Source organism: Micropterus dolomieu, linkage group LG16, assembly GCF_021292245.1.
Source record: "Micropterus dolomieu isolate WLL.071019.BEF.003 ecotype Adirondacks linkage group LG16, ASM2129224v1, whole genome shotgun sequence".
NCBI lineage: Eukaryota > Metazoa > Chordata > Actinopteri > Centrarchiformes > Centrarchidae > Micropterus > Micropterus dolomieu.
Window position 1 is genome coordinate 20,688,254 of NC_060165.1, and position 17,726 is coordinate 20,705,979.

General features: G+C 38.9%; 1 protein-coding gene across 4 annotated transcripts in view; it reads right to left on the reverse strand.

Moving 5' to 3' along the window:
- sfmbt2 (Scm like with four mbt domains 2) overlaps positions 1–17,726 on the reverse strand; it is a 56,523-nt gene that overhangs the window by 6,245 nt on the left and 32,552 nt on the right. For all 4 annotated transcript variants that reach the window (XM_046072271.1, XM_046072272.1, XM_046072268.1 and 1 more), the window contains 9 exons: positions 13,244–13,341; positions 11,532–11,633; positions 10,433–10,663; positions 9,486–9,612; positions 9,224–9,337; positions 9,092–9,134; positions 7,045–7,112; positions 2,698–2,837; positions 2,119–2,228 (listed from right to left, as the gene is read on the reverse strand). In XM_046072271.1, coding sequence (XP_045928227.1) covers positions 2,119–2,228; positions 2,698–2,837; positions 7,045–7,112; positions 9,092–9,134; positions 9,224–9,337; positions 9,486–9,612; positions 10,433–10,663; positions 11,532–11,633; positions 13,244–13,341 — 1,033 coding nt within the window. The remainder of the gene's footprint in view (positions 1–2,118; positions 2,229–2,697; positions 2,838–7,044; positions 7,113–9,091; positions 9,135–9,223; positions 9,338–9,485; positions 9,613–10,432; positions 10,664–11,531; positions 11,634–13,243; positions 13,342–17,726) is intronic.

The window sequence follows — 17,726 nt, forward strand, 5'->3', positions numbered from 1 at the left end:
TCTGACTGAACCGGAGTGAATTCTTTAACATTTGAACATACACAAATTTAAAATGAGATTATATCTTTAATACGATTTGGTCCTAAAAGGTCAGTCTTTATTGTTTTTGTTCATCTCTTTAAGGTTTTAAACTTCATTAATAAACAAGAATAAATCAATACAAAACTAACTAAATAGTATGCATAATAAAATGCACTAAGAACTAAATGTCAATGAGTTAGTATAAATATTTCATGATAAATTACCGGCCACCAAAAATTCCAGATAGCTTGTCTTGGGGTCCAAACATATGAGCTTAGCTGATCTGTTTATATATTTTTTTTAAATCCATAAACCGTGTTAAAGGATAAATGTTTCAATTCCATCTTAAAATAATAATCAGGTGCCCATGAACAGGTTTTTCTTGCTGCAGTGTTATTTCCTCCTGTTCATACTTCCTCAAAACCTTTGACGTAAGTGGTGGGAGCCAAAATAAAAAGTAAAAAAGTAGTTTATCTGAAGTAAATATGTGGCGTCAGCAGTTTAAGTTTGTCAAATCAAGTGATGTTTTCCAAAGATACAGTCTTTTTAGTATTAACTTCCCTGTTTGTTCCCCTGTTGAGCTGCAGTGGAGGTGATGGCAACAAAAAGACAATAACTGAAAAAGCCTAAATGTGGTCAATCAGAAAAAAAAACATTTCTAATCTTGAAATGTCTTGTTTTTGTCTGCTCAACAGTACAAAACAAAACATATTAAGTTTACAAAGCAGCAAATCATCACTTTTGAGAAGCTGAAAATGTTCGTTATTGTTGCTTCAAAAACTACGTTTTACGATTAATAGATAATCAAAATCGTTTGCTTAGTTTTTCAGCACTAATATATGTCCTAAAAATGAATGTATGAATCAGTTAAAGTGCGATTACAGCTGCCAGCAAGTTCCTTGGAGTCTGTTTTGGTATTCACTATTTTTACAGACCACAAGTGTAGCAATACAACAAGACAAGACCTGATTAAACTAAATAGAATTTGGATCCAAACCCGACTGTGGTTCAAGTTAGAAATTAGTCAGAAATTGTTAGAAGTTACTAGTTAGTTATTACTCCTTAAAAAAATAATATTACATTACTTATTACTGGGTGATAAAAGTAACTGTTACTTATTACGTTCCTATATTACTTTCACTACACCCCCCCGCTTTTTGGCTGACTTTAACAACATAAGGTCCGGTGCGCTGACCTACCGCGCATTCATGCATTCACGCCAAGGATGGTGCGTTCTAGTAACGCAGCGTTACTAGTAACTGTAATAATATTATTATTTTGGAACATGAATCCATTACACTACTAGTTACTGGGAAAAGTAATTATTACTGAGTAACGCATTACTGCCCAACACTGGTCACGATATAAAAAAATTAATCCGATCATGTTTAAATTCCTTAGAAAAAGCATCTACACGTTAGAGCCAATCAAAATACAACAGGATTGAATAAATTCCCTGTCAACTTACACCTTTCCCATCATGGTAATACTGACATTTTTGTTGTTGATTAATTGAACTGAATTGTGTACTGAACCTTCTACACGCCAGTCAGAAAGGCCTCAGCTCGCTGGGCAGTAAATGCCTCAAATAAAGTAACTCCTTTGTCAAGTTGTCAAAAGATTCACGCATGAATGTGTCACCCACCGCAGGTGACTCACTAGAACATATGACTGGCCAATTCTGTCTCATTTCAGCCAGAAAAACTGGGTAGTTTTTGATTAGAAAACACAGAGCATGCAGCCTGAAGCTGTAGAATAATTTGGCTCCGTGCAGCCAGCAGTGGAAGAAAATGCAGACCTCGTACTAACCACTGCAGCAAAAAATAAAAAATTCAATGGAGGGGAGCAAACGGACTCGTAGGGACAGAGAGAGGGAAAAACACAAGGCTCTTCTGTGAGGGCTGCTAGTGATTTTTAATGAGAAAGATGTGATGATAGTCAGATTTATTACATTTAAGCATGGAAGCCAATAGGACATGTCATTTTATGACCACAGCTCAATAAAATGACCCCTGAAAACGACCAAATCCAATGGGGGGAGATCTGCTCTAGCCTCTTTTTGGAACATTTCTCCTTTGTGTATTTTGGTTTCCTCACTTGGCTTTGAGGGTCTCCTCTTGGCAGTCCCAGCTCTGATCCTCCAGCTCCTGCAGCTCCTTCAGGACTCGTCCTGGCTTGTAGGCGGCGTTGATCAGCATGCTCAGCAGCTGGAGGCAAAAGCAGAGTTCAGATTAAAAATAATAAAGTCCTGGTTCAACTGAAAAAATCTCAGGAAGAATCAGAGCAACTGCACAAACATGAAGGAACAAAACTGACAAACAGATCACACCAGTCACCAGTCGGGGCAAAACCGAACACTCACACACACATGCAGAAAGTGCAGGTACATGTGAACGCACAAACACAGTCTCTGGAGAAATTAAGGGGCTGTTTTGCTAAGCAGTAGTGGCGGTGTGAATCTGTAAACACACTTGACTGACAGCTTTTCACATTAAAATGAAGGCACTTCTGGGAAACTGCAGGTGGTTAACAAGACATCGCTGTCTCGCCCTCCATCTTTCACCTCCTCCTCTTTCAATCTCTGTCGCCCCTCTTCTGCCTTTGAAAGTGTGTAACTCTTTGATTGAAACTGCTCGTCTCCGTCCCCCTCCCCCCCTGCTCTTAACATCAGCCCACCTCTTTGAGGACCAGTGTGCATTTTCCGGGTCCGACGGCTTGCGGCAGCTCTGCGATGCGTCCCTTGTTGAGGTACGGTCCTGAGAAACAGCGGTGGTTGACAAAAATCTTGGAGCAGCAGTATCTGCCATTGGCTGAGCCTGGGATAGAGGAAGGACCATAAACAGGAATGTTAACCAGCATGGAAATTAATAGGAAACGTGAACTTGGCTTAGATCTCTTTTAAAAAGTAATAAGCCCATTTTATTTCATTCTTCCCTTTACTAACATATAATTAACAACAAATATACAGTATGCCCAAGAGGGAATTAACCCTGACTACACTGAGCCATCTAAATAAAAGCACACACAAACATGAAGCATGGTTTGCAGCATCTAAGATCTCAGAACAAAATTAAACAAATCGAAATCTTGGCTCTAGTGTGTGTGCGTTGGAATGTTTGAGAAGTCCTGAATTACTGTAGTAAAACCCTGTTTCAGTCAAACACACACTGACTACACACAAGGAAGCCACATCTATTAAACAAAAGGTATACATTTGGAAGAAGAAATTATAGAAATGCTACACTATACAGACATGTTTAAAAAGTAAAAGCATCCGTTTATTCTTGGACAGCATAATCTGAAATATTTCCATCAGAAATATTTAAAAAGGACACTGAATTCAAAAGGCCCTTTTGACACGACCAGAACAAAACACAGAAGCAAACCTGACATGTTAGAATAACTCCAAGTATGTAACAATACAATCTCCAAGGCTACTCATTAAAATAACAGTTCACTGAATAGGAATGAATGTGACTAAATATATCTATACAGTACATTGCCTTTTGACAGTCTGTGACCTGCCCTTTCCTCTTTCTACTTGCTCAGAGTTCATCTTATTGCCATAGTGAACAAACCTGATAGATAGAGTGGCTCTTCTCTAATGTGAAACTCACACCTCATATTTAAACTCTCTCACCTACAGCCAGTCTCTTGTGATGTTAATGGTCATCAGAGCGGTTTTACATTTTGTGATAGTTGTACATTGTCTTCCATCAATTTCTGCAGCAAGTTTTTCTGGTTTTTGTGCTGTTGCTTTGTTGATGTGTAAAACTGCCTTTTTAAATGAACTGGTAGGCGATGCGATGAGACCAGGATGACAAGGATCAGATTTTTGTGTTCACTTGGTCTGAAGATTTGCAACTACATTCTGTAAAAAATTGGAACAGTGTTGTCCACCTTGACCACAGTGTTATGATGCTTCAGTCATTGGTTTCTTTTTTTAAAACTCACTTTTATAAACTTGTTTTTGATGAACTGTTACTACAGAATAAATATCTTTTCATCCTTTGTTCTATTTTGCTGCCTACGAAGCTGCATGCGTTATTGTTCTTTATATAGATCTGTAGTATTTGACCCTAAGCATTTCACCACACAGGTGAATACAGAGTCAAACTGGGCAAAGAGTACGTCCTGTTCATGCGCCCCCCCCTCCCCCGAGATGAATTAGGGTCGACAGAACAATGCTGCTCTCCGCCCTTCCTGCAGCACCTGGAACCGCACTGCTAGGGGTGACTAGTAATTAGGTAAGGTGATAAATATGCATGAGCGAGTGGGTGGTTTTTAAACAGAGAACTTGGAAAAGAGGGCAAAGGTCTCCTGGAAACAACACTGAGCCCACCGCTCTCTTTGTGCCTGAACATAGGTGTTGTTTACATACAGATCTTCTGCAAACTCAACTCTTGTTTCTTCCAGTGTTGGTTTGCTGAAATGCATTAAAAATACACTTAACTGTATTTAGGCTCCCATGACTCTCCAAAAAAGAATAAAGCATTTTTATCTGTTCTGTTTATCGGTTTTCTAAATGTGTGGCTTCCATCGGTTAAAATATTTTAAATATTATGATGCAGTGCTAATATTTACTACGAGTTTCACTGGGCAAACCGACCAAATAGTTTTAAACAAAACCCAGTTATCTTAGGCACTGATATGGAAGTGATTTATTTGTCTATTGCATTGTAAAACTGCACAAGGCAAAGAGAGCATGTTGAAGCTAACTGCTAAGGGTTTTGACCTCTAAATAAATGGTATGTTTAACTTGAAGGCTCATCTAAAACCTTTGTGAATGCTTGTGTGTAAAGCTGTGTCTTAACTTAAAAAGAAAATGGACAAAACTACAAAAACAAGACTCAACTTATAAAGTGAGTCTCTTTTTAACATCAACTTTATAAGACTTAAATGGTTAAAAAATATATATATCTGTCTCCGTGTTGTTGTGTGTGAAGGTTTTCCAGTTGATAACTGACCAAATGCAGACATAGTAGTGTAAAATCTGATAGCAGAAAAATGTTTCAGCTCTCTAATGTATTAATGATAGATGAGGATTTCCTTTGCAGCACCATTCAATAAACATGCAGGGAAAAACAATCTTCACTTGTGAATATTTTAGTCATATTGTTCTATGAGAGAGAAAAAACCCCAAAGCTTCACTAAAGAGGAAATGAGACTCAATAGGCCACAGTGCAAACTGTAGCCACAAGTTGCATCTTGCTGTAGCTGCTCTTTGTGTTCTTTAATAATCTTTTGAATCAAAGCAGGAACACACAACATTACTCTGTCACCAGTGTTGCTTTCCCTCGACTGAGATAACTTACTACATTGTCAGTATCACTTTCATCAACTACATGTAGAGAACAAAGAGTTACTCTTTGGATTGTGTTGCCAAAAGGCACACTAAACTTTTTAAGAGAACATACTGGCAGTTTTTATGTGTCTATCTCATGACCGAAAAGCCAGTTTTGCTAAATTGGACTGTAATATTTCACATTGAACACTTCCAACTAGGGCTGACCGATTTGGGAAAATAATCTACTTGCGATTTTTCTGCCAGATATTGTGATTACAATTCGGTTTGTGATTTTTTTTAATTGAAGTTTTGCTAAAGTTCAATATTCACTGCCAGTCTATTTTTGACTGTCAAGCAGCACAGATGAACCAGGCAGAAAGTCGGACACAGAACCATAGAGAATCCTGTCGATTTTCAAAATAAAACACCCCCGATCGTACATCAACAATAAACACAGTTAAAACAGACCAAAAAAAAGATAATTTAACTAAGTAGCCTACTTAACCTAGGTAGAAGCACAAAAATCAAGGACAATTGAATAAATAAGCAAAATCTGAATAACTCAGCAAAACCAGGCAGGCAACACGCTCTTATTCTGCAATGCTCCATGTAGCATGTGTAGCCTGCATAGAACGTAACGGAACCGGCTCACAGAGAGCGGTTATCCATAGTTGAAGCACACAAAATAACAAATTAAAAACACGTTAACAACGTGTAGGCTAAACGCGCCGCTGCTGAAACACTTCAGTGTGAGTTGACGCCGGACAAAACTGCAGCACAGCCGCTGCCTCGGTCTGTTCGCCTGGCGCCATGATCCCACGTTTTCCTCCAGTTTCGTTTGTTGTAAAATGTGCACGCCCTGTGCCCACTCTGATTGACTGACACAACACACTAATAAATAATTTAGAATTTATAAATGGGATTTGGTGTCAATGAGTTAGTCACAATAGGTATTAAATACTCCTTCAATGGCAAATATATTTTGAGTCAATCATTAATGTGAGAACAAAAACAAACTCTTCTTTATTGATGCCATTACTTTTCAACTCAACTGGAAATGTTCTGTCGTGCCTGAATAAAGATGTACAGGTGCATGTAAAAAAAATAAATAAAAATTTCCTCTGTAATTGAATTCAAAAAGTGAAGCTTTCACATTCTCTAGATTCAAAGTGATATATTTTGTTTTAGTTTAGTACTTTTAAAGATTATGACTCATGGTAAACTACAGTGTCTCAAAACTATTAGAATTTTAGAATAGAGAATATATCATACAGAAATGTCGACCTGAGAAGAGCTCTAACCAGCTAATTAACTCGAAACACCTGCAAAGGTTTCCCTAGCTGTTAATCTCAGTCTGGTTCTGGTGCTAACAATTAAGTTATTCTAATCCCACTCATGTTTAAACACAATTTCTAATGATAAGTTACACACATTTTGTTAGTTAACATGTTAACATTTGAGATGCACCTGTATTATGTGCACCTCTGTCTGAATGGTAACAAAAAAACATTACTTTAAAAGATAAAGGAACAACACTGTTACACATTATATGTCTGAAATGGACTTAGGAAGAAGATGAGACTCTAAAAACACAAAGTACATACTGAGCATCACAAATTGGTGATGTTTATGAGTGTAGAAGTATCTGAAGAGCGGGGTTTCCCTTCACTCACACATAGCAGCTCATTAGCATAAGTTTCTGGAGATAAATCATGCGTAACGTGGCTTTTGATTACCTGGATCCATGGCAACGGGCTGGCAGTGGTTGACAGGTGTCACCTCTACCGGCTGCGACGGAGCCAACCTACGGGGAAAGACAATCAGTACAATCAAACTAATCAATGAAATTTTCCAGACGGGAAGCAACAGAGCAACCGAATGATGGCTCATTTTACAGATCAATCTTCACAACAGCTACAATATTTTCTGTCAGATATAGAAGCAGGTTAGAAAGCAGCAGGGGGGGACAAAGTGACGGGAGGGGGGGTATTGATAAAAGGATTCCCCTGAAGGTGAGAAATGGGATTTGCGGTTAGATGAGAGAGCTGACAAAGTGCTGCTGAAGACCTCATATTTCTCCTCCTCTCCAACCACCATTTCCACCTCGCACTCCCGGGGCTGCCTTTTCCAGCCGACGATGTAACATGTCATTTGTCAACAAAATCAATCAGTGCCCCGGGAAAGCAATTTCTGCTCTAAAAAGCCACTGTTTCAATTAATAGCTTAGGAGTGACAGAGAGGGAGAAAAGCCTTGAGGGCTTTCTGAAGAAACCTTTACTGAGATTTTTTAGCACACAGGTGGAAAGATAGAAAACAAAGGGAAATAGACAATAGCTGTGGTGAGGTTACAGTGATATGGATTAGTTGACTGACAGTATTTCACTTCCATTTAACATTTGGAAAACTTACCGCAGAGCCGTTTGAATGAATGTTCACCAAACTTCAATTAAAGTATTTTAAGTTAATTCGATTTTCTAAGTGTTCTGATGTGTCCAAATGTAAGGAAGCCAGATTATCAAGACATAATTACTATTTTGTTTGACTTTTTTGTTCTACACATACTATGGCTGCAACTAATGATTATTTTCATTATCAATTCATCTGCCGATTATATTCTCTATTCACTGATTCATCGTTCTATTAACTGTCAGAAATTTAAAAAAGGGTTTCAGTTTACTTTTTCATAAGACAATGTTTCCAAACTTTTAGGCTCATAACCCCTTAATAAAGCAGGGTTTACTTGTAACTCTTCATCGCAGGTGTCAGATGTCTATAAGTTTTGACCTCTAAACCTCTGACCCGCTGTTTTATTGTCCCAATTTAAATACATTTTTGAGGCCCAAAAAAGTAAAACAATCACTATTTGGCATTTTGCTTGGAAAACAACGTGATTGATTGATTATCAAAATAAATGCTGATTATTTTACTGTTGATCAACTGATCAATTAATCAGCTTAATTTTTTCAGCCCTAATACCAACCATACCATATTTTATTATTTGAATCATCAAAATATAAAAAAGTAATTTGTGCAGGTCTAATCCCAAGGATGCTGGAAAATTACTATACTCCAAGGGGATAATCAACTTAAGTTCTGTGTACTAAATATATAAAATGCATGTAATAAAAGTAATAAGCATTTTTGAGATTGAGACATTCCTTTTTTGTTAACATGTGATACGTCAAACCTATCGCCTTAAATATATGTTCATTTAGAACTTGCTTTAGTAAATACGTTTTACAGGAAACTTTAACATTTCCTCATAACGAGGAAACGTTTGTATTAATTGTGAACTATCAATGAATTTAATTAGTTTTCCATACAATAACTGCTCCTGGCAAATAATGCATACTTAACATTTTTATGGTTTAAGTAGGAAGCCCAAAAACACTTGATTATATTTGGTTAAAGATTGCGCATTTTGTTAAATTGTAAAAATGTCTACACCGACTTTAACACAGGATGCGTTAAAATATCTAATCATGTGTAAACATTCAGTTGCTGAGGTCAGGTGACGCCAAAGACTACAACATGATTCTCATAGTTTTTGAGACATCTGCATTTGTTATGTTCCTCCTTTAATCTGTCACCTGTCTGCATATTGTCCGGCTGGGGCTAATTAAACGGATGCTAGCGTGAAAAAGCGACCGGATTACAGCTCTCTATTGAATAAAACACTCACGGCTTGAACGCCAAAATATATCAGCATAAGCCTTCAAAAACCCGCATCATTCAAACTCCACCTGTGATAGGTTTTGATAGATAAATGTCTGTCTCTCTTACTGTTTCTCTGGCTGGACCACCGCTATCTTCTTCTGCTTCTGGCCTGCAGAAAAAAAGACAGTTCAAGAGAGTCTGAGTTAAGCTGTCACTCCCAAGTAAATATGTGTATATATTTTGTGTGTGTATACATACAGACAGGTTTGAGTGGAGGGGTCAAAGGGTAAGCGTTGGCCTCGCACCAGCCGACAGGGAAGATGTCCACGGACTCGACGTCCACAATACACTCTGACAGGGGCTTTGCCACACCTGGAGACAGGTAGACAGCGGGGGGGGGGGAGCTGTCACACACACACCCTAACACACCATTTTCTCTGAGACACAGCAGGAGTCCTCTGACACTTAATCCTCTGACACTTAATCCTCGCTACACAAACACAACCACACACGTCTGTACCTTCCAGTCGGAGCCACAGCAGGCGTCCTCTGACCTGTGTGATCTCAGCCACACACACCTCCTCTGGCCGGTGAGGGTTCACCGCCTCCAGCCACATGTCCTTGGCAAAGCCTCTGTTCTGCCATGTCTGAACAGACACACAAAAACACACACAGACGGGTAGAGGAGAGTTTATTTTACATTTAGGGCAATGATCTAACCTCAGTTGGACTCAGACTACAAGGTATTCAATCTGATTTAACCCTGGTTTTCCCCTTTAAGGCTGTTAGACAAGGTGCATTAACAGCGATATTACAGGTTCATTGCATGTTACACTTTTCCACCAGGGTCAAATTCAAACTTGGCCGCAATCGGTGTCAGACTGCACAATATAGTACATTTTGAGGCATGTCAGATAATGAGATATTAAGAATTATTGGGGTGGGGGGTGTAAAGTAGAAAGAAATGCAAGCAGAGACACATCGTATAATCCTTCTGTGCTACTCTCATGTTTTAAAAATACAATCCTATTGCTGTCATTGTTTGTTTACTTGGCCGGCGACATATGCATCATTTCACATGTTTTCTGATTGGCTGGTTTCTTCAAATGGCTCGTAAAACATTGTGAGAATTTGGTCTTAGGTTTAAGACACTGTCTTTTACCAACAAACCTGGTTCCCAAAGCTGTGGAAACAGGTACAATGGTCTTTATCGGAGATGGGAGAGTTCACCAGACGTGCATTTGTCAAACCAGTTAGTCCTCATCCCTGAGGCCATTTCACTTGTAAAACATGGTGCTAGAAAACGCATTAGATAAAACATAAAGTTTAAGCTTGTCTTTGTCCAGCTAGTACTAGTAAGTTTGGGAGTGCTCAGTCTTTTTCAAGGATGAGCACTTGTTATTTTACCAAACTTATGTCTGGTAAACTTTCAGGTCTAATGAAAATCAGGACTTTCCCTGGTCTTACATCAGGGAAGCAGGCGTCAGGGGCCGCTTCTGTCCCGCTCTGCTTCAGGTAGTCAGCCCAGTCGAAGTCCTGGCCTTCGTAGCCTCGGGGCCGCTCCAGACCCACGCCATTCTTCAGACACCACTGGATGGGCAGAATGCCAGGAGAGTTGGCGTGACACACGACAGACTGCGGCTTCGCGTCAAGGGAGAGATCATCCAGCGTTACCTGGAAGTAGATGTCGTCGTAGACCTGAAGAGAACAGAAGAATGTTTATCATTCTAATGCGACATTTGATCAACTTCTCCATTAAGTATAACATCTTCTTTTTATTGTTAAAGGGGCACATGTTTGGGTTTTGGGACTACAAATGTAAGAGAGACACTATGGAGGTGCATCTAAATACCTAATATTTAAGTGTAAATATAAATGAATATACTGAACTTTAAAAAGCAATCAGCGAAATTAATGTTTTGAATTTCCTTCTTTGAAAATTCAAACAGAAACTTGCAAGTTTTTTTATTATTCAAACTCTAGGGTTTCTTTTAATAGTATTTTTCAGAAAAATGACACTTCCTTATTATGATGTAGCGCTCATTATCACCCCAAACTTCTGTTTATAAATTCTAAATGTCACAATCACTGTCAATGTCACAAACTTTCATAGCATCAGCAGTGAACTGGGATAAAATGAGGGTTCCTATATGGATCTTAAACTATTGAATACTGGCACAATTATTTATTCCAAAAATAAGAGGATTTGAAGGTCACATAGTGAGTCTTCTTGTATTATGTAAGTTTACATATTTAAATCTTTACAAATATGGCACAGTATAGGTAGCTTCATTAATCAGTAAAGTAAAATCAGAATTCACAGCAGAGAACACAGTTAAAAAATGTTTTCAGTCAGCATTACTGGGACACAAAAGATTAAATACCTAAGAACTTCAAGTAACTGGAATCCAAAAACCTGAGGAACGAGGTGACCTTCTTGACCAAAACATGTTAAAAATCCAATGCCACATTGATACAGGCATCTGAGGAATGCTCGAGGGAGGAGTCTGCTTGATATATTTCTTTAGATAAGACATTGTTGTTCGAGCATTTCCGTGTGACTCACCTTGGTGACAGAAACAGGGCAGATCTGGAGCTGCTCCCGCAGAGAAACCATCTCCAGCTTCATCCCCGTCTTGAAGGAGTGCTTAGGCAGGTCTACATGGTCCTGACACAGTAAAGTCAACTCTTTTAGACAAATGTGCTCCACTTTTGTTAATGCACACACAAGACAATGTAGGTCATGCAAACCTTCTGAGTGGGCATGTGATGGATGAGGAAAAGTGTTAATGAAACAGTGGATGAAGTATCATCTCCGGATTGTGGTGATCAAGACAACATATTAATTGTTTTGTTTTTACTGATGAATTGGTAAACCGTGTGATTGGCACGTTTGTTACCTCTGTGACTTCTTTCCCCTCAGGATTTGAGGTTGATAAAGTTTGAGTGTCTGCAATTTCTTTGTTTGATCAGCCTGCTTATGCCAACCACCCACTCTTCTTCTATTATTTCTGAAATAACTCTAAATATCAGCACTTCGCTTCCTGTATGACGGAGATTTTTGTTTTGTTTCAGGAAAGACGCACTCTACCAGAAAGTGTGTCAAAGTTTAAGGCTGGAAATGAAAAGGAAATGAAAAAATTATGTTTGTCTGACTCAGAATCACGATTACAACACTTGTGTCTCCTAAATCTTCGGGAAACAATCTTTTAAATAAAAACAACGTTTTGCTTTTGCAATCTCGTTATGCCTGTGACAGTCTTGTCAGGTTTGGTGAAGCACTGTGTACACTTTCAGTTGTGGATGTTGTGATTTGGCGGCTGGCAGTTTCTGTAGCATTGATACAGTAGTTTAATCACATTGTATTATGTAAGAAGTGTTAGGTAATGGTATAAATTCTTTGTGTTCCACTCCTTGTTCTTTAAATTTGAACAAGTTCTATTTATTCCAGTCGTATGTTGGTTGGACCATATTTTGGTAATATTTCTGTTCTTGTTAATGCCGTTTCACCATGTTACTCTTCCATCTCTCACAAGATTTGTTTTGGTTCCTGTTGTTCTAGTTAAGGAGCATTTGTTTTCAGGCAGTGGATCTCCCTGCTAATGCAAATAATGGCAGAATTGTCAAATGAATAAAATTGCATAAGAGGCTGGTTTTTATTGTGTAACCCACACATATAGAGAAAAACAGCATGGTTTTTTACTAGACCTTATAATTTAAATCAGTTCAATCATAATTTATCCTATAACGCTTTATTTTACAGGTCTATAATTTCTGAATGATTTTCTAATAATCTCCTTGGACGTTTCCTGGATATAACTATGGGAAAATAATTATGTGGGGAAATTGGTACAGTTCCAATTAATTGCTAGAGTAACCCAGACTCTCCTCTGGGTTACACTAACAATTAGCAATGCACCTACGTGTTAGCTGAACATGCACAATGTGAACTGTATCTTCAAGCAAGTATACAATTCAACATATAGCATATGGAGAATAAAATTGGGTTTAAATTGAGCTTTTATTTCAAGGGCATTCTAATTTTCTAAGTGGCACCAAATTACACAATTCTTTCAAGGAAACTTGCTAGAAAATGATTAGGAAATTACAGACATGTAAAATATTTTCACTTATTATCTTAGATTCATTTTATAAATCAGGCACAGATCATCAAGGTAATTGTGGCAACAAATCAGATCATCTCAGCCAGGTAGTCCTGCAGTCTGGCTCTGTGCCAACACTACATTGTGTGGGTGTGTGTGAACTATAATGACTCACCTTGAACACCTCAAGTGGCAGCGGACTCTTCTGTCCGTTGAGTCGAGCATCCTCCAGAGCGTGCTGCCATTCAGAGTCGCTCTTCAGAGACTGGAGCCCTGAGGAGTGGAAAGATGATGTGAAAAGTTCATCCGCTGTGTAACTGACAACACCTTAAGAGGGGTATTAACATCATACAGTGGATAAAAGAACATAGCCAGGTGATGCTACCAGTCTGTTTGTGAACTACCGTTTTAAAGCCTCGAGTTTGGTATTTTGGCCGTCACCATCTTGATTTTTTGGAACCAGAAGAGACAATATTTGAACAAGAGGGAGGAGCTGGGGATGGATATGCATTGTTACCCTTGACAGGTCACCTTGGTAGCGACCTGTCAATCAAAAGATAGCCATACCCTAAAGCATACCATGCTTTATCGTCTGTTTTCCTCTAAATGGGACCATAATTTACTAAATGCACAACAATGCTGTGTTGAAGACTTGAAACTAGTGATTGTTTACTGAGGGCTTTTTGAAACCAGTGGAGTTGCCACTGCTGGCCATTAGAAAGAATGCAGGTTTAAGGCACTTCCACACTGGCTTCACTTTTCAGACCTGGAGGTTTGGCTTGACTATGGGCGAGACCACCTCTTCATCTGGGTCTCTGGTACGGGTTTGTTTAAGGTGTGAGCGTGGCCCGACCTTGATCTGAACCAATTGCACAAACCACTGCGCCTTCTTTGGAGTTAACAAGCTCTTATAGTCAATGCAGACTGTGTCTTTAATTACCTCATATGACAGACAAATCTGGAGACAAACGCACTGTGTGCCTAGTGTGACGGCCCCTCTGCCTGGTTCACACTGTTGATTTGCTCTTTTTCTCCAGGGCTGCAGACCTGATTGGCAGGGTAATCAGCAGCATGGGACACACCTGGGCCCGGTGTGCCCACCTGCAACCATCTATCCAGTCTAACACTTTCCCCCTACCCTTACAAAGAGCGTAGGATGGCTACGGTGGCTGACACAGCACAAGAGGTGTCTCTTCTGAGACAGCAGAGAGTAGCCAGTCAAGAAATGAGGTTTCTTTAGGTTTATTTATGTAGAAATTGTATTTACTTAATTATTCAGTAAAACCATGTTATTGTGACTCGGCCACTGACAGATAACATGGAAAATGTAAGCCAAGAGTTGAAACACTGTCACTCTTTCTGCACCACAGTCCATTATAAACCACACATTAGATAAAGTTTATACAAACATTGACAAGGGAAACACATTAAAACTGCCCGCAAACAATATCTGCCCACTGCCAGATTAAGGTGCTTTGATAGAGGGAGAAAATTTAAATAAATACTTCAATAGCGGTGCTAAAATAGATCTCAGTCATGGCAGCAACAGTTACTCACATAATCACTTCCTCTTTGTGGTTTTGCCTAAAAAATAAATGTGCGAGTAGTTTGTCTACTGCAATGCTGTATTTGGAGTTGAACTGAGCTTTTACTTTGAAGCCTGCTTGACACACCTCTGAAAGAGCCAAAATGTGATTCTCCTAAATGTCCTCTGCCTGGAGGTACCCAGTACCCCAGTATCTAAGAAGTCTCTGGACAGTCTTCCAAGTATTTTTACTATACATGGTGAGCAGATCGAACAAGTCCATTGTATAAATATTTGATATATTAATTGATGATCGGCTCTCTTTTAAAATCACACATTGAAAAACTGGTACAAAAGGGCTCTCATTATCAGTGAGGAGTGCATACATTTGCTTAGTTTTATTTACAAGTCTATGCTGGATATGCTCACTTCTTATCTTTGCACTTACATGTGACGCAACATCATTGGAAGTAGATGCTATAAATTGTTGTCACTGCTTTTAAAATAACTAAATCATTACTTACAGTATCACACAGCTGCTATGTTAAGTTCATACTCATATGATACACCGTCTGAAAGCTAAAATCCCCATGATTTGACCAATGCAAATCACCGCAGCGGGTACAATCAGCGTCTCTGTCAGACCAAGCAGTACAATCATAATTGACGTGACTCACCTATGAAGCCTCATAGTAATCCACCGACCGATTATATTCCAACAAAAACAGTCTTGTTATGAAGTCCAGACGATCCAATCCAGTAAAAAAAATTAAGTCCAAAACATTATTCCATCACTAAATCCCCAGGGACTGCTGCCGTATCGTTTCATATTTGCCGGTGTTCTAACGATATATGCTGCCTTGTCAAAAAATGCTACCGTAGCGCAAATCGATAGTCTATTGAGTCACTCTGCCCTATCGAAAAATGCTACCTTACGTTTTCCCATTTCCAATCCAATTAATGTATAACTCCCTAAGTATTTTGACGTCTTCTGTTTTTAGATTATATTATAACATAATTCCAGGGGTAGCATATTCTGACTATTATCCCCCCTCTGCTAAAACTGTCAGTTCTTTTAAATTAAAACTGAAGACTTTTCTTTTTACCATAGCTTTTAATTAAATATTTAAGATTTTTCTTTTTACCACTGCCTTTAACTAGTAGATTTATAACTTACACTGCACTGTAACTTTTGCTGTCCTGTTTTCTTTTTAGCTTTTTACCATTGCTTTTAATTAAATATTTACATGGTGAGAAATGAGTAGGCAGTGAAAAGATAATGAGAGTGAGATTGAACAGAGTGAAGGAAGTGGTCTTAAATCTTGCGCCTGAGTGATTTGCAGGAACCTCTGTACACCTGTAAACACTCAAGTGGGTCCAGAGTATAACTGGATCAAAGTGGCCTGCGGACAGACATGTCCTGGTTTCTCTGTAGTGTCCGAGGGTTTTTGGAGTTTCAGTGGACCCAAAGATTGCTATGGACCCGAGTACAGACTAGCTAGAGAGAGTAGATTAAGTGTACTTATTCTCTTTTCAAAATAATTGTATCTCAATTATTTGCTCAACCCCTCAGCCTTTTTATTTTCCATTTAACTCTTTTAACCCTGATTGTACACTGCGCTGTAACTTTTATTATATTTTAACGTGTATTTTTTTCAATTTCCCTATGTTGCTTTTAAACTTTTATGTTTTATGTAAAGCATTTTGAATTACCTTGTTGTTGAAATGTGCTGTACAAATAAACTTGCCTTGCCCTATCAAATAATGCTCCCACAACAGAATAATTTAATTTTGCACCACTACTCATGCCCAATGCCCAACAGCAAGGTTCCACAGATTTATGGGCGTGGAAACAGACCACGCTTGCATAGCATATCTCGATAGGTAGAATAAATCGACAGAATTCTGAAAATAACGATATCCAGCTTTAAGTAGGAAGTTCATGATCTACCAGCAAAAACACACGTCTGCGTTGAGCTACCGGCTGATACGGAGCGATGCAGCAGCAGCCGCCTTAGAAAAACCTGTAAAATAGTCATTTTTCATGGTATTGGTATGAAATTTAAAGTAGGACCAGGTGTAAGGCTTTATCCTGTGGCCCTAGAGTGTGTTACAGATGTACATGATTTTAGTGTGTTTAAACTTCCAGTAACACTTACAATCATTCCACAGTGTTACCTTTCAGAGAAGCCCAAAACCATGTATATACTCCAAATGGTTCCAAATTTCTTTCCCTTAAAAGTTAATTTCTCTGAGGAATACATTGTGAACGCCTTGTTATCGCAGTGGTTACACATTTACAAGGGGGATATTCCGCTGTCGGACTTCCCCTGAAAGCAACTAGCAGCCGGTTTGTGCCCAAGCGGTAACTTGACATGTAGAGTTTCAATCTAAAAATGTTACGTTAAAAGCAGAGGCGCAAACGTGTCTGGGACTGTGAGCTGCCCTGATCACAGGTGTTGTCAGTTACAGTGGGTACGGAAAGTATTCAGACCCCTTTAAATTTTTCACTTTGTTTCATTGCAGTCATTTTCCAAAAATCAAAAAAGTTCATTTTATTTCTCAGTAATGTACACTCAGCACCCCATCTTGACAGAAAAAAACAGAAATGTAGAAATTGTTGCAAATTTATTAAAAAAGAAAAACTGAAATATCACATGGTCATAAGTATTCAGACCCTTTGCCGTGACACTCATATTTAACTCAGGTGCTGTCTATTTCTTCTGATCATCCTTGAGATGGTTCTACACCTTCATTTGAGTCCAGCTGTGTTTGATTATACTGATTGGACTTGATTAGGAAAGCCACACACCTGTCTATATAAGACCTTACAGCTCACAGTGCATGTCTGAGCAAATGAGAATCATGAGGTCAAAGGAACTGCCTGAAGAGCTCAGAGACAGAATTGTGGCAAGGCACAGATCTGGCCAAGGTTACAAAAAAATTTCTGCGGCACTTAAGGTTCCTAAGAGCACAGTGGCCTCCATAATCCTCAAATGGAAGACGTTTGGGACGACCAGAACCCTTCCTACAGCTGGCCGTCCGGCCAAACTGAGCTATCGGGGGAGAAGAGCCTTGGTGAGAGAGGTAAAGAAGAACCCAAAGGTCACTGTGGCTGAGCTCCAGAGATGCA